This window comes from Apium graveolens, chromosome 1 (assembly GCF_009905375.1).
Source record: "Apium graveolens cultivar Ventura chromosome 1, ASM990537v1, whole genome shotgun sequence".
Lineage (NCBI taxonomy): Eukaryota > Viridiplantae > Streptophyta > Magnoliopsida > Apiales > Apiaceae > Apium > Apium graveolens.
Genome location: NC_133647.1, coordinates 160,838,806 through 160,860,371, shown reverse-complemented (window position 1 = coordinate 160,860,371; position 21,566 = coordinate 160,838,806). Strand labels below are relative to the sequence as shown.

Here is a 21,566-nt window from a genome sequence, read left to right as displayed (position 1 = left end):
GACACACGGGTCCGACACTAAAAATATTGAATTAATATTTGTAGAGAATTATACATCATCCATGCGAAACATGAATTAAAATTAATATATTAATATCAATATTAAATTTGTACCGGTAAAAAATAGTTATGTGGTTAAAAAAAATTGAATAAGTTATGAAATTTTCCACCATAATTCTAGTTTTGCATTGTTTTACTTGATATAAAAATATAACATATTAGTTTTATTTTTGTGAAACGAATTGTGTCTCTATCTTATGAACCAGATATATGTTCTTTAGATAATTTAATATTAATTAATATAATTTGATAAATATCTTATAATTAGCCTTTTCAATATAATTTATTTAATATTAAATAATTATCGATAAAATTTAATTTACAAATTAAAAGTAAATAGATGTTATTAAACTTAATTTAATATTACTTAATATAATCTAAATACAACCCATAAATTTGTTACTGTTAAAATATAATTTTTAATTTAAAGTAATTATACGTTGTGATGGACATTAACAAATACAATCGTTAAATCAATAATTTTCAGTTTAAAAGTTAATAAATGTTACTAAATTCATTTGTTATTACTTAATTATTTTTAAAATAATACTATGGAAAATAAAGTTTACAGAGAATATAAGTCAATTCGTGTTAATATTTTATTTTGTAGTTAGTAGTTTTTCAAAATGAAAGTAAATATATGTTATTTTACTTAATTTAACGTAACTTAATAAATATTTAATATAATTTTTAAATAAATTAAATTTACACAGAATATAAGTCAATTCGTGTTAGTAATTTACTTAATCTATTTATAGTTTTTCTAAAAATTAAAAATAAATATAAGTTATTTTACTTAATTTAACGTAACTTAATAAATTTTTAATATAATTTACAAATTGTTTAAAAAATATTTTTATTTTATAAAGTAAATAGATGATTGGATAAACACTAACTAAAAAGAAAAGAAAATTTAAAAAGAATAGAAGTCGATTTGTTTTAAAAACAAAGTTTATTGAGAATAGAAGTCAACTTATATCAGGTAAGTACCAAAATTTGGTACTTTGGTACTTTTTGCACCAAATTATACATAGTTTCGCTTATTAATAAAGAGTATAAATTGGTTAGCACAACTGCTTGAACCTAAAAATTTAGGGAGTTACCAACTCAAGGTGTTAGGTTCGAATTTAAATGTACTCTTAAATTTAAGTAGCTGTCATGAGAATAAGACGTTGTGCACAATTAGAAGAGGTTGGTGGTCCTTAACACCTAATTATATATATATATATAGGCAAATGATCAAATAGAAACCTAATTTAAAATAAAAACTAAAAAGCAATCCTCCACCATTGATCTATTAGCTCCCTGATTAATCACAGCCGTTCATTTCCTTTATTAAAAAAAAAAGAAAAAGACAGAGATACGCGTATTAATCACATCATAACCGTTTTCAGTTTCTCTCTCTACTCTTTCTCTCTCCTCAATCTGTCTCTCTCTTTCGTACATCTCTATCTCTCAAATCTCTATTTGGATACAATCTCTCTCGAAGCTATCTTGCATACTATCTCTGTTTCTTCGTCTCATTCGTATGCGCTTGGATCATTAATTAGCTTTTTGAAGATGATAATAGCGGTTTTGTTGAAAATCAGTAATAATCAAGGTAAATATGTATTGTTTTGTTTATGTTACTATTTTTGTTGATTAAATTTGTGTTTTTTTTTATTTAATACTTTAACTCGATATAATTTCCAGTCAATTATTGTTTCTAACTTTTTTAGTGATTGGTTGCTTTTTAAAACTGTTTTAGTGATTTTTTTTGTGAATACTTGATATTGTTATCTAATACTTTAATTCGAAGATATTTTAATGTTGAACTGATTTGAAAGTTGAATTAGATGAAAGTTAGATTCATTGTTTTGTATATTTATTTGAGTATTTTTACTGATTCATTGTTTAATTATTTCAATGCTTGAGTTAGATTTAGCTGTTTAAATGATGAAAGTTATCTTTTTGTTGAACTTATTCGAAAGTTAAATTAGATGAAAGTTATATTCATTAGTTAGATTGAGTATTTGAGCTGTTTATATTAATGTTTCTTATGAAAGTGTTTAAAGTATTAATGAATCAGTTACGGATTATATGTTTTAGTTGAGTTTTTCACTTATTTTTTAGTTATTTATAATTTTTATACATTTTTAATCCATTTATAATTATTTTAATCAAGGATATGTTTCTATGCTTAGGTTCGAGTTGTGGCGACTCGTCTCAGATTAATTCTGGTCTAATTAGTAGTGGAGGTTCAGAAGTTGGTGAAAGTTCTGTTACAGATTATATTGTTTCACCTGGTGGTATGAAGTATTATTTGCCTAGTTATGTAGGTGATATTAGTGTGCCATTCGAGAATCAGGTCTTTGACAATTTAAATAAAGGTTACTATTTTTACAAAGAATATGCTCGGTTGAGTAGTTTTGGGGTTCGCAAGACAGCAGAGAAGAAAGATGTTGATCAGACTATTACACTTAAACATTTTGTTTGTAGTTGTGAAGGATTCAACGATCCTTATGATGAAAAGAAAGCTCTTAAGAAAAGACGCACAGTTTCTCAAAGGTGTGGATGCAAAGCCAAAATGATCTTGAAGTACATGGGTAATAACAAGTATTTTATTAAAACTTTCGATGGATTGCACAACCATCCATTAGCTAGTGAAACTCGTCGACAGTTTTTGAAGGCTAATAGGGAGATGAATATTAGTCTTAGAACTATTTGTTTTGATGCTTCGAAAGTGAATATTGGTGCCAGCAAAAGTTTTTATTTTGCGAAGGAAATGGCTGGTGGTTATGGGAATGTAGGTGTCAACTTACGTGATTTTAAAAATTTTAGTAGGGATATTAAATCATTTGTTGGTGAAAGAGATGGGCAAATGATCATTGACAAGTTTAAAGTCATTCAAGAAACTTTGGAATCTTTTTATTTTGCTTATGAGGTTGATTCTGATGGGCACTTGACGAAACTTTTTTGGGCTGATGCAATTGGTCGACGAAATTTTGAGCTTTATGGTGACGCGGTATCTTTTGATGCGACTTTTGATACAAATAATTAAGAAAAATGTACATTTTATAGAATAACTAGTTAACTTTTCTATAGTATTTAGTGATTCTGTTAGTAATTACTATTGATTTTCATGATACAGGTACAATATGATATTAGCCCATTTCACTGGTGTAGATAAACATGACAAGTGTATTACTTTTGGTGCTTGCCTTTTGTCACATGAGAATATTGAGGATTATACTTGGGCTTTTGATCACTTTGTCAAAGCTATGTGAAGAAATCCAGTTGTCATTCTTACTGACCAGTGTCCTACTATGAAGGTCGCCGTACATAATTCATTTTCTGACAAAAATGGTTTAATTGCTAGTAAGCATCGTCTATGCATGTGGCACATTATGTAAAAATTCCCTATCAAGGTATTGTTCATGTAAAGATTTTTTTTTTATTAATCTTTGTTACATTATTTCATAGTTAGATACTAAATGTTAATTACCGTATTAATATTATAGTGGATTATATTTTACAAGCAATCACTAATGCTCTCTAAGAAATATCACCTCTTTACTCATGTGGTATCTTTTGGGGAAAAATATACACGGATACATGGAGTTATACAGTCCAATGGTACTCTGCCTTTGAGAATAGCAATGCAAAGCATATTTTTTTCATTTGTGGAGCCTGTATTACCAATAGATACATGATACGGATCAACTGATGTATGGGAAGTATGTTGTATACTATATAGCACCCACTGTTTTATATTGTATTAGACATTACAGGTTAGAAATAATAGGATATGCAGAATTGTATGGTCACCTATTAATTATATTACTGATAGTATGTTTCTTGTGAAATAAATTACAGCTTGGTAATCGTTTATGTAAAGAGACAGATTTTATGGAGAAAATGAAGACTTACATATGGTCTTCAATTTTAGAGACTGATGAGTTTGAGAGAAGCTGGACGGAAGTTTTAAAGGAGTTCAAATTAGATGAGCATAAGTGGCTTTCAGACATGTATTCTATCAGATCTTCTTGGATTCCATCATTTTTTAGAGATGAGCCTATGTTTGGTCTAATGAGGACAACATCAAGATCGGAGAGTGAGAATTTCTTTTTTGGGCAGTTTCATAGGCAAGGAGATACTCTATGTGAATTTGGGTTGCGTTTCCAAAGTGCAATGGAACGGCAAAGGAATGAAACTGAAAGGCTGGATCATGAGTCAAAAACTTGCATTCCGGAGACATTATCAACATGGTTTATTGAAGATGATGCAGCAACTTTGTTCACTCGTGCAATATTTTATAAAGTTCGGGAAGAAATAATTTCTTCTTGTTTAGATATGCAAATAAAGCGAATGAGTGAGGAGATAAATGGGGTTACGCACTTGGAAATCAGGGATGTCAAAGTTAAAGATAAACTATTCAAGTTGACATTTTTTACTGGTTTTAAAAAGGTTGATGTTTTATAAATGACAGTAAGTGCTTATATGTTTAATGGTATTAAGTTAATTTAATATTGCTTGGTTTTATTTGTTTGTAAATATCTTTTAGTTGCCCTAAATATTCTTGTATTCTATTAAAATTATTTAAGTATATTTTAGTTGCAGGCTTTAATTAGTTTTCTTTTAAGATTTATAATTATTTCTAATGAGTTCTTAATTTAGTTTTTAACTTTTATATTTGAATTTTTTGACGCAGGTGTCTGTTTGTAAGGATCATGCTGTTTGTTCATGTAAAATATTTGTAATGTGTGGAATAGTTTGTAGACATGCCTTTTGTGGTTTGAAACAAATAGGAGTTACGAAGTTTCCTATGAGCCTTGCTCTAAATCGTTGGATGAAAATTGATAATTCAGGGACTATGTCTAATTCAGTTTCAATATCAAATGATTACATAAGGATGCAACAAGCCTCTCTGAAATTGACAAATATCTGGTTTGATTTTCATCAAGCTGTTAGCAAGACAGGAATGGTGTTTGAGAAGCTCGATTTTGTACATTAAACTATAAAACAGTTGAATACGGATTTGGATGTTCAAGGTGGTTGTAATGTATTTACTAAGAGAGATCACATTGCTGCTACGGTTGAGGAACAGCCTAGCGAAGAAATTTCTGTACTCGTGCCAAATGTGTGCAAGAACAAAGAAAACTACTTCAAAAGACTGATTGGTGCGAGAGAGAAAGCTTTGAATAAATCCAAAAAAAGAAGTCGGCAATGTTCTTTGTGTAAGGCATATACTCATGATGCGAGGAGATGTGTTAAGAGGAATAAAGTTGTGGCAGAGTAAATTGTTGAACTATATTAGTTAGATTACTCTGATATGATAAATTTAGTTTAGAAGGTAGTAACATTACTTTAAATTTTTTGATACAATTTTAAACTAGTCATGTCTCATAATTTTCTCTTTTATTGTTTTTGGTTTGTTACTGGAAATCTGTATATACTACTGTTTTTGTTATTGATGGAAAATCTGATTGGATTTTAACAATTATTTTGGAAATCAGTTGTGAATGTGATATTTACAAGAGAGAAAGACAGAGAGAGAGAGAGAGAGAGAGAGAGAGAGAGAGATTGGAACAATTTAACCTCAATATCAAAATGCTGCTAAAAAATCTCTAACTATATATGATTGTCAAATATATTGATTATTACTGATTTGTATGATATATTATACTGATCAAGACAATAGACAATACTGATTTGTTGTTTATGTATTAGTGATTGACAACAAATATATTGATTGGTCTTACATATTTATACTAACAAGCATAAATATAAAAGACTAAATACATAATAGACAAAAATAAATAAATATCAAAGCACTATTTCAGTTTTAATATGGATTCATTCAATCATGAATGATAAAAATAATCATAAAATTACTAACTCATTGTACTGAAATACAATTTCATGCTTGATTAAAATCAAAATGCTGTTAAAAAAGTTGTAACTGTATATGATTGTCATATATTTGTTTTATTACTGATTTGTATCATATGTTATAGTGATTAAATCAATAGAAAATACTAATTTGTTGTTATGTATTAGTGATTGACAACTTTATACAGATTTGTCTTATATAAAACACTAAGTACAGAATTCCTGGAGTAATCAATAGACAAAAAACAAAATAATTGAAACATTAATTTCAGTTTTAAAATGGATTCATTTCGGTCATGAATAATAACAATGGCAATCACAATCTAAAAATCAACAATTTTTGGGTGTTATGACAGACATCCCAAAAATTACGAAGTCATTGTACAATTACTAATTCAATGTACTGAAATACAATTTCAAGCTTGATCAAATTTCTCAGTGAGGTTAGATGCAAATGTAACCATCTTTTTTTTACTTGGACCAGCACTGTGAAGTTTATTATTAGCCACCTTCATCATTGTCTTCTCAGCATCATCTTTGAACAATTTCTCTGCTTCTGATATGATTGCACTGCTCTTTTCATTAATGTGAGATGTCAATATAGCAGTGTTATATTTTGTTTGAAGCTTTACCATTTGTGTGAACTGACCACACTGCAATGAAAATAAATATAATATACACAAGTTCTCAAAAACTAATGTAAACAAATACTGATTATATATTTATCAAAATAACAATACCAAAACAAATGTACTAATCAAACTAACATATAAACATAGAAGTGTTTGATTTTTCTTACCCCTTCAGTCTTCAAATTACTTTTTCAACTCTGTGTATTTCCCATAAATGTCTCCATATGTCTCATTAAAAAAATAGCACAGTCATTTGCATTTTCTTGTGTTTGCCACGACATCCTCAAGCAAGAAATCTTTAACTTGTGAAGCGTCTGAGATATAGCTTCAAGACCTTTCCCTTGCAAATATTTGATGAAGTGAGAGTGCTGCAATTTAAACAATAGGTAAGTTTATTACATTCAGTATGAGTTTCTACTTCTAACGCTAATTATATCACCAAGGACTAATTGCAATTTTATCATATATCTGTGTTGTATGGGTGTAGTAATCATACATGCACATGATTATTATCAATAATGAAGGTGACCCGACAGCTGAATATAGACATAAGCAATCTCGTACTACATTATTAATTTAGTTCTACATTATCGATTAAAATGATTAAGATAATTAGATTACCAGAATATTTGGTATTTTTCCATAGTACTTCTTTGGTTCTTCATCACGCTTCATGTTGTCAATGAGAACATAAGCTGGGTTTTTCAAATTATAACATATCAAATAGTAGTGTTCATATGCATAAAAAGGGAAGAACACCTGTAAAGATACAAAAAAAACTTGTCAATGATGTGTACAAAATCAGTAACTAATTAAAAAGATTTAATCAGTAATATACCATGTCTACATCCTGAAGTTTCCTTGTGGGGTATTTCTCTAGAATAACATCCATATTATTAAAGAAGATATGATATGTTTGAGCAACTTTCCTATTTGGATCAAGGCTCCAATTCTGTATGTAAGAATAATGTTAATATAATGAAAAATATTGGAAATATTTATTTATTAATCAAAATATAGTAAATTACCAAACCACCAATAGAACAAAAGAAACGCAGTGGCGATTCTTCTGCCTTATAGTTCTCAGTATCATTCAGTATTGTAGACCATGTGTCGACTACAGAGTAGTACACTTTCGCATCAGATTTCAATGTATACAAATGCTCTCTTATGCATTTTATTCCGTACAATCAAATACCTCTTCCCTGTAAAACAGAACATAAAAGAAGAATAGATCAAAACTTAAGAAAATAATAAATAAAGCACCTTGTATTCCACATATTTAATATTCTCCTAATTTTACGGTTAAAAATAAATGAATTACTTACAGTCCATCTCTACTTTGTCATTGACATATATCTCCACATTGTAATATCTTCAGAAGTATATTTCGCATTAATATCAATAATTCTATTGATATATGGAGACTTTGCATATGGACCCAACTTTATCACTCTTGTACTTTTCTCTCTAAGCATCTGTTTTGGGGTCACAAAATCTTCATTTCCAACATCATGTTCATGTTCTTTATTAATATCGTCACAGACTTGGTTCACGATATCATAATCCACTCCAAGTGCAAATGATGGAACGAATGCAAGATCTTTCTTCTCACTCTCAGATAACTCGATGTTTGGTATGATCCCCTATTCTAAATATAATATATCTATAATATCCATTCGACTTAGAGGATCTCAATCCAAATTAACTACACCATCACTCTCAGAAAACTCGATGTTCGGAGTGCACACCTCTTTATCAGTTGTTACTTCTGCCCCTTGTGTTCTTTCATCACTAAAACTTGCAGTTGCATTCTTTGTAGCAACTTCTGCATTTGGATTGCAAGGTTCTTCACCATTTTTTACTTCTTCCTGTTTATCCTCCTCATTTACACTTGCAGATCCACTTTTTCTAGCAACTTCAGCATTTGTTTTATCAAAAATTTCATTGAACACATCTTTAACAACTCCGAGTTCCATATTATCTGGATATTTTTCCATAGCACTCAAAAGATCCTTCTCAAATTGAATTTTTGAATTAATAATATTTGTTGTTCTGTCACGCAACAAATCGACATAATCCTGACAATGAACATTGTATTAAAAATGGACATTCAATAAGTTTTCTTATATATGTTACATATATCAATAAACATTACTAACAGAATCAATAAATTAATAAATTACAGTTTAATGATTAGTGAAATGTACTTCTGTGACCAGCTACTACTTGTAGTTAGCTTATTGGTTGAATTTTACACGGTTTTTAACTTAGCTAAAATATTGGTTGAATGAACATGATTTAGTATTATAAATTATACACAGTTAATGAAGATAAAGTCATCTTGAAACACTTGATTATAATTTCATTATTCAATCGTGTATTAATCTATAGTACGGTTATTAATCTATTCTTTTTTATACGTGTGTAGCTGCTGTTGGAAAAGAATTCATGGCAAAAGACAGGGTGTTCAAGAACACAACAGAAGCATAAAAGCACCAGATTACAGATCAGGGTTCTAGAGCACAAATTACAGATAGTCAAGTTAAATTACTAATCAAGAAGTGTATGCGAATAATCTACAATATTACCTGCTCTGCCATGTCATTAATGTTGTCTTCTGATTTGTCATCTTCTTCATTTTCAATCGGTATAGATTCATTGCACTCCTGACCATCTTTTCTGTGTTCACCCATTTCATCAGTATTGCAATTCTGTTGCATAAAAATATAAAATACAATTAGTTCATTGATATGTAGTAATTTAATCAGATAGAGATATAGTTTTTGATGTTTTCCTACTTTAAATATTTACATATTTCACACTAGTTAATTGTTTTTAATATCATATTTCTGATTTTACCTTAGCTTATGGCCAATCATTCCATCCGTCATAAACATGTTCTTAACTAGGCAAATTATCATCATCAAGAGAAGTATATTGATCCCAAGTCTTCTATAAATAAAATAAGTAAGTCTAAAAATTTATTTTAAAAAACTGTGAGAAAAATCTTTAAATTATTCATGAACTATGTTACCTTTTTGACATTTCAGTAATATTCTCTTCATTTGGCCATGATCCGTCATTATTGTCGATATCATTTGTTACTTTCTGTTGTGCCGATTTCCCATCATCATTCAACTCTTTATCATCTTTCTCTCCTTCACTCATATTGCCATTCAATAAATTCTTCTATATAGATAAATATAATACATTGTAAATATAACGACTAACTGCACTATATATATTAATATTGTACGATATGCAACAAATGAACTTATAAATTATGTTTTACCCTCTCCAGAGTTGGACTTTTTTGTGATTGTGATTGTGATTGTGAAAAGTACTCCTTTAGCGTAGATAGAATTCTTCCTTTCCCAAACTCTCCAGTATAAACCTCCATTGCCTGCCTTTCTTTCAGTTTTCCTCTGTCCATCCTTTAAAAGTGGGAAATCTTCTCTCAACTAGCTGAACAGCCCTGTGCTTCACTCGGTCAACATAGAACAACTAATAATCATAAATAAAATAAATTTTATTAGTGAAGATTAATAATAATATATATCAGTAAGTAATTATTTTAACGGAACAAAAGAATTATCTTACAGTAAGAAATATTTGTGAGCCTCTGAAAAATGTTGAAGCTGTATTATTCCAACTGTCTTTTGCCATTACTAGATATTGAATCAGAAAAGCAGCCCAGTTGTATGAAACACAACTATCCAAGCCATCAAATTTTACTAATTGTTTATCAATGTACGAATGAGTAGCCGTTCCTATGAGAACGTTTGATAGAACAACTAAAAAATTGATTTTAAACATCTCTGTCACATTCTTTTCTTCTCTAATCTTCTCAACAACTTGAGTTGTTGTTATTTGCTCATTTGGAAACTAAGATAGCCATTCTTTCATTCTTCTGGAAGTTTCTTCATTTGATACTGGTTGAGGTAGTCCAAGTACATAGAATATATCCTCTTCAATGATCTCAATATTTCCTTTCTCAATTTCTATCATCACACTCTTATGGTCAAATGCTTGAACTACTTTTGAACTTAATTTTGATGGTATCATCTTCAAATCAAAATCAAGCAATGCACCAAATCCAGACTTTTCCACCCATTTTTTCTGATCATCGGGCAGATGAAACACTACTTCGCTAAAAAGTCTTGGAGAGTTTCTAATTACAGCTTTTTTCTGATTGTCATTTTCCTAATAAAATTCAATAATAACAAAATTAATATTGCTAGCTAAAAAGTAATGTCTAGTCTCTTAACTATAAATATGATAATTATACAGTGTTCTTTTTGTGATTTTTTTGTTATTAAATACTGATGTACGACAACTAAAATACATATAATACAATTTAATACCTGATCATCCATATTTGATTTTCTTTTGTAGGTTTTTCTTTTTTTTTGTTCTTGATCTTTATTCATCATTAATCTCTGAAAAACAGGAAAATATACATATATATATATATATAAAGATTGTCAGTTATACTGATTGTATAGTTAACACTAATTAGTAATTATTTATTATTATAAATACCTTTCGACATAATTTTATTTTTTTTATCTTCTCATGTGCTCCTTCTTCATCACCTGTTGTTTGTTCAGTAATATCTTCATCTCTATTTTATCCACAGATTTGTCTTCAACCTGTTATATTAATGGCACATAACATTTTTTTGGTTTAAAATATTGTTTGGGAACAAGGCATGAATAAAATTGTCAATTAGACTTTAGCTATATATATGAACCTTGCTGGAATCTTATGAATGAGTGTTAGGAAGAATATATAACATTCTTCATTCAGATGAGGCAAGTCTGGAATGTAGGTACATGTGTTCTCTATATACAAACTAGGCTAAACAAGTTCACCAAATCATACAAAAATTTTGTATTTGTCTAATTCGAGGCAGATACAATCTTTCATGCTCAGCTAATAATCTGTCATCACTACTCACAAGTTAAATCCCCTGTACTACACTCACAACCATTAAAAAAAAGGTATGATATTCTTGGCCTATATGTGTTTGTAGGAAGTATACTTCCATTCTGTTTTTGAAATCATTAGTGAAAGTTCTAATTAGCTTTTCTGATCACCACCATCTTAACTTTGAAGACCAGAATTGTGTCAAATCACAAATATGACATATATTTCTATACTACACATACACGGGTAGAATTTGAGTTTCTTTTGAATGAGTTCAGAAGATGGTGCGAAAAAATTATGTTAAAATCATGTGAGCTACCCAAAAATCATTCCCTTGTTTCTAGTTCTAAATAAGGTTGGCCTTGAAGTTTACATCATTCAAGTCAAAATCAGTTTACAAGACCCTAACTAATATACAAGCTGCAGTTTTCATATAACTAGTATTTAAAAAGAACTCAGAAAATCACTAAAAAATTGATTATTTTCACGCGTTTACAGAAAAATACCTCACGAAAAGGACTTAGTTGAGGTCTTTTAGCTCTTGCTTTCTTCCATTTAACTGGTGGCATTGTAACATTTTCTTCCATAGAAGAATTCTTGTCTCTCCTTTTATTGTTATGTTGATTCTCTACACATATTAAATTAATGATTAAATCCTTTTATTAAAAAAACACTAGATTCAAGTTATTAATTTAAAATTCTATATACCTTTGGGTACTTCTTTCATTATATCTTCATCTGTGCTTTCAGAGTCTGTATAAGTAACCAACTCAACAACTTTTCCTTTTGATGGCGATCTTAATTTTTGAAGGCGTGGACTTCTGCGTGCTTCCATTTTTTTCCTGCAAAAAATGTCATTACATATTATCATACAAAAATTAAACATATCTCAAAACATTGGTAACTGGAATCATATTTCATTTTATTTATTTTTTAAATAAACAAGCTTCAGATCTAAGACACATAGTTTTTTAATAGAAACATCTAATACAACTCTTAGAAAAATATAATATTGCACTATAAACGCATTCCACTAAAATATTTAGTCACAAAAACCGAAATTAATTGAATGTAAAGTAACGTTCAAATAACACTATCCAACTAATTATGTTCATTGTTCATAGATATCTCCCAGGCATCCATACACAAACTCACAAAATAATTAGTATAAACTCGAATTCTATTCTAACTAAAAAGCTCAACTCAACTTTTTATCCGGGCGTCCAAGCAAAATTCAGTCAATCCAAGCTCAAATTATCAATCTGAGTCTATTCCATTCCTTAAACAACCCTAATTTCTAATAAATATCTCAACAAGTAATGCATTCCCCGTTTCAAAATATATCTTGAAAATCAGTATAATCAGTATAATACAAACATTCAAACACATTAATCTAAGAAACAATATGAACCTAATCAGTAAAATACACAACACTTTTTGTTCACATAATCAAATCAGTAAGAGCATAAAAATTAGAATCACAAATTTTGAATACATACTCTATTAGCAGTTAAATTAGTCTTAGATCAGTGATTAAATACTAATTAACATCTATTTCAACAATACAATAACAACATCACTTTATAGTTTAATGACAAAAATTAATTAAAAACCACAACAATAAAAAAAATTATTGAGTAATAATCAACTAATAAAAGTGATAATCGATTGATGTTTACTGTCGATAAATTTTGCACATAGAAACATCTGATGTTTTCAAACTATATCTTAAAAATAGGTAAAATCAATAAAACTCAAACATGCAAACAAATTAATCTAAGAAACATTATAAACCTAAATTGTAAAATACCGAACACTTTTTGTTCACATAAATACTGATTTAGACACAAATTAGAAACACAGAGTTTCAAAACATACTCTATTATTAGTTAGATCAGTGATTAAATACCGATTAATATCTATTTCAACAAAACACAACATCAATTAGGAAGAGTATTAATCAGTAAGAGTATAAAATTTTAGAAACACAAATTAGGAAGAGTATTAATCACTAAAACATACTCTATTAGTATTTAGATCAGTGATTAAATACTGATTAACATCTTTTCAACAACACAAAAACATCATCAATCAATATTTTCATGACAAAAATTAATTAAAACCTACAGAAATCACAAAAAAAATAACATGCATCTATGAATACAACTTTATATCAACCAATACAACACATATCAACTAATAATCTACTAATGCAAGTGATAATCGATTGATGTTTACCGTTGATAAGTTTTTACTGATTTTTCTAAGAACAAGCTTCAGATCTACAAATTTCGAGCGATTTGTTTGATATTTGAACAACTTCCTTCAAATTCGTACTGCTAATCTCTGTATAAAGTGATGAATATGAATTTTTTATTTGATTTTAGACTGTTTGTAGCGGTTGAATTGATAATAAATGATTTTCAAGTCGGTAACTGTTTTGTATGTATCGTGTGTGTATATGCGCCAAATATAATTTTGAACAATGGGTAACTACTTTTTATTTTGGGCTGGTCTGGATGGTCTTATTTTTGGGCCAAGTTTGGGTTGGGCTGGGGTTTTTAGTTTTTATTTTAATTTGGTTTGTAGCTGAGTAGGACTATATATATATATATAATATATAGGTTCTACGGAGTCCCCGGTTTTATTGGAGTCCTTGGAGTCCATATATATCCTGCAAGTAAAATATAGCTTACATTGTTGCAAAACGTATTATTTTTCGAATGATATTCTACAAGTATAACAATTTTATTGAAAATCTTGTAGATTGCATAGATTTTACAAGTAAAACGTTGCAAAATATATTATTCTACAAAACATGCTTAGTTTGCAGAACATAAATGTTTATGTTGCAGAACATAAATGTTGATGTTACAGAACATACATATTGTACTCGTAGATATATGAGATTTGCATGATTTTATTGAAATAATGATATTTGTCAAACATATTTTGTAAGATAACACGTTTTAGAAGATATTTTATTTACATAATATAGATGTACTCTGAGTACTCCAATTAAAAGGGGGACTCCATATAAATTTACTATATATATATATATTATATATGTGTGTGTGTCTCACAATATTTTGATCATGAAAAATTTATATTCTCAGGGTGGTCTCCATGTAATTTCCTCACACTATAAATTAAAATATGAATCAAAGTTGCTCTACGATATAAATTCTTTTTTAAAGTTTCATACTTCCTCCGTGAATTATAAAATTATTCAAATTCTCCCTCAAATAATTACGTCCTTATAAAGTTACATATAATTGATCGACTGAATTCATATCATCATGGCTTTTCGACAATTTTGTAGATAAAATCTTACTAACAATTTCTTGCACTAAAATTCTGAATAAGAAGTGAGGGAACATGGGATAAATGAAAAGAAAATGAGTGACAGCTTACATAACGATTCAATTTGAACAAAAAATTGACCAAAGCCGTTTGACCATTAAGCAATTGGCATGCTGAATGTTGACATATAATTCCTCCTCCTAATTGAAGAAATTTTCTGTTGGCTTAATTTAACTCCACTAATTACTACAGCCTGCTCACATAACTGTCCAATTCTTGAGAATTTAAAACGATAAAATGCCAAACTTGAGGGGATACTTTTGTCGTTACCCACGTGGGCAAGGGCCAGCTGATACCACCTAGAGCAGTATATAAGTAGATTTTGCAGAGATCCGAGAGCATGGATATCACAGCCACTAGACACGCTAGCGAGCTATGTGATACATAAGTTAAACACACATCAGTGTCTCGCTAAAATTGATATACATATAAGCGACTTGAGTTTGACACTCACGCACAGACATATTATATAATATATCATATTTTTTTGCCTTTTTAAGTATGCCTAGGGAGAGAGCTGATCCTCTTGTTGTTGGGAGGGTTATAGGGGATGTTTTGGATCCATTCACCAGATCAATTTCTCTACGTGTGACATTCAACAACAGAGAACTTAACAATGGTTGTGAACTAAGGCCTTCTCAAATTATCAACCAACCAAGGGTTGATGTTGGAGGAGATGATCTCAGAACTTTCTATACTCTTGTAATTTTCTCTCTCTCTCTCTCTCTCTCACACACACACACACATACACTCACTCACTCTCTTTTTTTCATCCCCCCCCCCTCTCTCTCTCTCTCTCTCTCTCTTTCCTCTCTCCAATCTCTCTCTCCCTCTCTCCAATCTCTCTCCCTCTCCAATCTCCCTCTCCCTCTCCCTCTCTCTATCTCTTTCCTCTCTCCCTCCCTCACTCTCTCCCTCTCTCTAATCTCTCTCTCACTCACACACAATGCTTGAGCTTCGTCTTCTCATGGAGCTCACTGTCACACAAACACACACATACTACTTTATATCTTCTTGTTAAGCCTCATACTCACACATCAGAAAAAGTGATTATGTATACATTTATGATAAGTTGTATTATTGAATTTGATTGTAGATTATGGTGGATCCTGATGCTCCTAGTCCAAGTTATCCAAGCTTGAGAGAATACTTACACTGGTCAGTACTAGTCCTCTTTACAATTTCCACAAGTACTTAAGATTCCTAAAAACTGCATAAGCACCATTTTATTTTCTAAAACGTACAGTTTCAATACATAAACAAAAAAAAATACAGTGTTGTGAAGTAAGACTGGAATAGTACAGCAAGGTATGGGCATTAGCCGAAAGTAAAAAGCTCTGGTTGTCATCCCAACCTCCACACAACTCATTCAAATAGTAGTTTGATACTCCAACACAATATATATCTTCAATCTTCATATGTGTACTTAGATGGAAAAAACAGTGTTTTGAAAAATTTTCAAAAACACCAAGTGAACAAATTCATGTCCGCAAACAATCACCTCTTGCTCTCTACTGAGATATCATTCTCGCTTTTCATCCAAAGACCAGATTATAAATTTTTCTCAACAAAATGTTCGGTACCACCTCTTGTGTGAACGAATTCTAGTTTACTACATACAAATTATTATTATTATTAGTTGTTTTTAGCTATTTTTTATATTAAAAAAAAAATCCCACCCCTAGAACTAAATAATACTACTAGTAGTAATATAGAAGTTGCATTGACTGATGGATTTATACGCTGACATTTCTTCGCCCACTAGTTAAAAGAAAATGAGTGTGCCTTTTTGATTGACAAGGTTCCTCGGATTTGGGCCCTACGAACTGGTACCTTCTTCTCCGTGCCCACATCTCTTTTACTAGATTCACTCCTTAGAATATCGTAAAAAGCCAATATTGTCCTTGCCCCCATTAGGGTACAAAAACACACTACACATCACCGTTCCTTTATATTCTTCACTCAAATATGGTACTTATGTTTTTATTAATTGCACCGCCACTTGTAATTTTTTCTTTCTTTTCTTCATTCCCTTAATTTGTTGTTGAGTGAATCTTCGGAATCGCACTGTTTGTACTTGAAAATATACACATATATATATATATAATGAATACACTCGTCAAAATTACGGTGATTCGTATCACTCAAGTTTGTAACTGATGATTCGCATCGGTATAATCCGTAAATTTGATGATTAGTATAGCATTTTATTTTTTGATAATCAGGTGGTTTTTTTGCATAATTGTGTAAGTGTGTTATATGCATGTTAATAGTGCAGCTAGTATGTGGATTCTTCTAACATATATATGACATTGTGGTCTTCATGAGTAGGTTGGTGACTGACATTCCTGCTACTACTGGGACACACTTCGGTGAGCACTGTACTTTCTACTTCAATTACCTCTGTTTTTAGAATTTACTCTAGCTAGCTTATTAATCCCTGATTAGTAACATTAATTATGTTTACAATATGTTTAACTACAGGACATGAGGCGATGTGTTACGAGAGTCCGAGGCCATCGAGCGGAATCCACAGATTTGTTTTTGTGCTGTTCAGACAATTGGGGCGACAGACAGTTTACGCTCCGTCATGGCGTCAGAATTTCAACACCAGAGAGTTTGCAGAGACTTATAATCTTGCTTCGCCTGTGGCTGCTCTGTATTTTAATTGCCAGCGAGAGACTGGTTCTGGAGGCCGAAGAAGACATGATAACTAGAGTTTTGTACAAGCATTATTATTATATATCTACAGCTTTTCAAATCAAGCTTTATGGTACCCCGGTTGATGTTAGCTAAAGGTTGTAATATTGAGGTTTTGTGGTACGGGGTAGAGAATAAAATACCATATTACAGTTGTATTAATTACGAGTGTTTTAATAAGGTCTATTTTGCTGCTAATAACAAAATATATGTAATCCCAGTTATCCTTTATTATATATGCATGCTTGCTTCTCTAACATGTTCTTTTTCAGTTTCTTGTTAAAATTTGCGAGAATCGAATAAGTTGGTACGAAGAAAATTAAATTTTTATAGTTTGTAAGCTCTTGTTTGTATCATACTAAAACACAAAACACAAAGGACCTTTTACGACATAATTTTTAGATAACTTATATCGTTTCTAGTGGAGTTGGTATAGATATGATAAAAAAATCCAATAGGCAAAATGATTAATGTAACTATTTTATATATATAAGATATTAAAATAACGTGATCATATAATATTCATTTTTCTTGCTAACGGAAATGAAGCGGTACAAACAAAGGATTCATTCATTAACCCTTATTATCAACCCTGCAGATATTCCTGAAGGACTTGGGGCCTTGGAGAAAAGGCCCGTGAATAAATAAGCTAGTTATTACAATATATAAAAAAATAATTCTCTTTCTTGCTCGTCAGTTCGTCACTGGGGGAATGATAAACCGGGTTATGTTTTTTATGTTTAAGACAATAAGTTATATATATATATATATATATATATATATATATATATATATATATATATATATATACTAACTTAAAACTCTGTGATGCATCGATACACAAATATTTTTTAATATTATATATTTTAAAAAAAAATTGAATTCAATTCTTAATTTTGTTCATTTAAAACTTTAAATGATATGACTTCATAATAATTATATTAGTATACGTATATATTCATAACTTTTTAAAACATTTAAACTTATTTAAAGTGATACCATTAGTAAGGGGGAAATGTTGTTATAACCAAATTATTTTTTATTGAGAGTAAAAATATAATGTCTCCATTATATTCGGACCTTAAAAAATATTAATTTAGTATGCTGATAACTTAATCGATTAACTATAATTCTATAAAAGATATTTGAAAAAGATAATAATAATAATTGAACGATATAATTTTATTGATAAATCTATGTATATTTTTAAAAAAAATAATATTTATGTTTTGATTAAATTTTGATTTTTTAGTTCGCATCAATAGGATACGAATTATACTTAATATAATATTAATTTGATTTATCTCGGGTCAATGGTTTACATTATTTTATTTTAGCCCGATGCCCAATACACCGACCAAATCAAACTAATTATTTTTAGTCTAATTTTTTTTTTAAAATGTCTGGATCAATAAGATAATTTTGTTTTAGACTGAATAATTAGTATATATGATTTTATTTTTGTTGATCGAATTGTATTTTTATTTTAGTTTTGTGTTACTCTGAATCAATTATATAATGTATTTTTTATCCTGAATAAATAAAAAATATTATTTTGTTTATCTAAGATCATTAGTATAATTTTTTTCGGAGGATGGATAATATTATTATTTTATCTTAGCCCGATTCACATGATATATCAACTGAATATTAATAATTATATTTAATTTGCTTAAATTTAATTTAGCCCAAAATAACAAATTAGAATAATATTGAACTCGATATGAATTAAAATATAAATTTATAAAAGAAGTTGAATTTAATATAAATTATAATGATATAGAGTACGATATAAAATAGAATTAAAATTGGTAAAGCTATAGAGGAAGTTGACTTTAATATCAATTAGAATTAGAATCACTACAAGAAAGTAAGCCTAAATTCAACTGCATAAATTCAACCGGCCTAAATTCGACTGATTTCGGCTGTTTCATTGGGCACGGCTAAATACAACCGCCCGCGGTTGAATTTAATAATAAATGCGACCGTATTTTTTGTGCAGTTGAATTTAACTCAACCAAAAATTGGAGGGAGTTTTCCCGCCAAGTTAATTATTTGGCGCTCCTAAATTCGACCGCTAGCGGTCGAATTTAGCCTTACCAAAATGGCGGGATATTTTCCCACTCTTTTTGTTTGAATTTGATGAAATTGCAAAAAATACGAATTCAATCAAAATCGGTTGAAATAATTAAAGTGACTGTAAGCGGTTATATTTAGTAAAAGAAAAGACACAAGAAATTAAAAATCTAAATAGTATTATATATAGTAAAAAAATTATATATTTATATACAAGTATAATATCCATCACATGTACAAAAATTTATGGTGGCGAAAAAATATCCATTTTGGAAGAATTTTAATTTTTTGTGTTTGATAATATTATAAAATTTAAATATTTGTTTAATATATTTGAAAAATTACAAAAAAAGTTACAACAGTTCCAAGTGAAATTATATTTTTCTAAAATTTTTATCATATGACTAATATATATAGGTCTTGACATTCGTACAATTGAATTATTCAAAAATATTTTTAAAAAATTCAAAACTTCAACATGAGACAAAACACTAGTAAGATGTACTAATCAAATTATTGATTGACTATGTTAGGTCACACACACTGTAGAAGGAGGTTGAATACAGTGTATACTACAATCAAATCGAATTAAGAACACAAGTATGAAACACAGAATAATCTTATTAATAAAATAGTATTACAAAGGAACCGTTCTCTCTCAGTGATGAACAAATATCACGAGAGCTGCTAGGGTTACAATGAATAATATTCTCGATTAATATAACACATATAGTGTAAACTCTATGTTGTGTTTATATAGACACACAGTTACAAGATAAACTTCTAATTGATATCGAACATAAGTCTGCATCCTAAAATATATCAACTAGTTATCTTTTCTTCCAAGTATTCTATTCTTCATCGAATTCTTCTCCATGCATACTCTTCTTGTGTTTGCCTTAATCTTCTTTCCTTCAATCAGCCGCCTTTCTTATTTGAACGTCTTCTTAAGTCCTGATATTATCTCCTAATAAATATCTTCTGATAACTTAAGTTCTGATAACTTAAGTTCTGATATCTTAAGTTCTGACTTCAGTATAAGTACTGATTTCCAGTTAAGTCCTGATTTGTCCTGTTAGTTAAGATCTGAAAACTAAACACAAATCATCATTAGACATGACATCACAAATATATCTATCAATCTCCCTCAACTTGTAAATTAGCATAATATACAAGTTTAATAGATATTTGATGATGTCAAAAACATTAAGTACAAATGCACATGAGAATTTGACTAAGTAACTACAACTCACAATCCTTGTAGCTTTTACCATCCTTAAAGTCTGATATCAGCTTTAACCTGTATATCCTTCAGAATTTATGAGCTGTAGTTCTTGACTTGGCTTCAGTGTGTGATCTCTTTAATGTCAGTAGTTGTTCTGAGATAGTTCTTCAACAGACTTCTCTCAGCATATTCAAGTTCATTATGCATCCTCCTTTTTGCATCTTTAAGTTCAACTATATCTTCACCTGTTTGAAAGATAGCAGCCCCGAGATCATTTATTTTTGCTTTCCTTATATCCTGGTCTAGTCTGATGACATAGGCTTTATCAGACTCTAGATTGAATTCAAGTCCCTTAATACCAAGAAATATAGTGATGATTTTGGCGGTATTAGGCTTCATCTCAACTATATCACCATTGTGAGCTCTGTACTTAGGATATTATGGTCTCTCAGACTTTATAGAGTAAAGTTTCTTCTGCCTTTCAATATCAGATTTTAAGTAACTGGCAGCACCATCTGTTGATCTGTTTTTCACTTGAAGTTGAAATAACACATGTTGCAATTATTCAAAATACTTCAAACGAATAGCATTCTTTCTAATCTGGAATACCCTCCCATCTGTCATGAAATATAGCATGATATCTTCTTTCAATACATAGTGGTAAACCATTTGTACAGACTCCAGTTGATTCAATCTTTCAGGAGTTGT

General features: G+C 29.6%; 3 protein-coding genes and 1 long non-coding RNA gene across 4 annotated transcripts; 3 read left to right on the top strand and 1 right to left on the bottom strand.

Moving 5' to 3' along the window:
- The first annotated feature begins 1,488 nt into the window (after positions 1-1,488).
- On the top strand, positions 1,489-3,452 carry LOC141721406 (protein FAR1-RELATED SEQUENCE 5-like). Its single transcript, XM_074524334.1, has 3 exons — positions 1,489-1,659; positions 2,243-3,106; positions 3,190-3,452. Exons 1-2 carry the CDS (start codon positions 1,620-1,622, stop codon positions 3,097-3,099), a joined length of 897 nt encoding a protein of 298 aa, XP_074380435.1. The 5' UTR covers positions 1,489-1,619; the 3' UTR covers positions 3,100-3,106; positions 3,190-3,452.
- A 201-nt stretch (positions 3,453-3,653) lies between these two features.
- On the top strand, positions 3,654-5,052 carry LOC141708812 (protein FAR1-RELATED SEQUENCE 5-like). The gene is made up of 4 exons (XM_074512618.1): positions 3,654-3,674; positions 3,821-3,829; positions 3,915-4,505; positions 4,750-5,052. Exons 1-4 carry the CDS (start codon positions 3,654-3,656, stop codon positions 5,050-5,052), a joined length of 924 nt encoding a protein of 307 aa, XP_074368719.1.
- A 1,432-nt stretch (positions 5,053-6,484) lies between these two features.
- Positions 6,485-7,309, bottom strand: LOC141724661 (uncharacterized). Its single transcript, XR_012576842.1, has 3 exons — positions 7,184-7,309; positions 6,730-6,930; positions 6,485-6,583 (listed from the first exon to the last, which is right to left on the bottom strand). It is a non-coding gene; the product is annotated as an uncharacterized LOC141724661 (long non-coding RNA).
- Positions 7,310-15,282: 7,973 nt separating this feature from the next.
- On the top strand, positions 15,283-17,793 carry LOC141721397 (protein VERNALIZATION 3-like). Its single transcript, XM_074524323.1, has 4 exons — positions 15,283-15,559; positions 15,954-16,015; positions 17,189-17,229; positions 17,342-17,793. Exons 1-4 carry the CDS (start codon positions 15,359-15,361, stop codon positions 17,572-17,574), a joined length of 537 nt encoding a protein of 178 aa, XP_074380424.1. The 5' UTR covers positions 15,283-15,358; the 3' UTR covers positions 17,575-17,793.
- Positions 17,794-21,566: the final 3,773 nt, after the last annotated feature.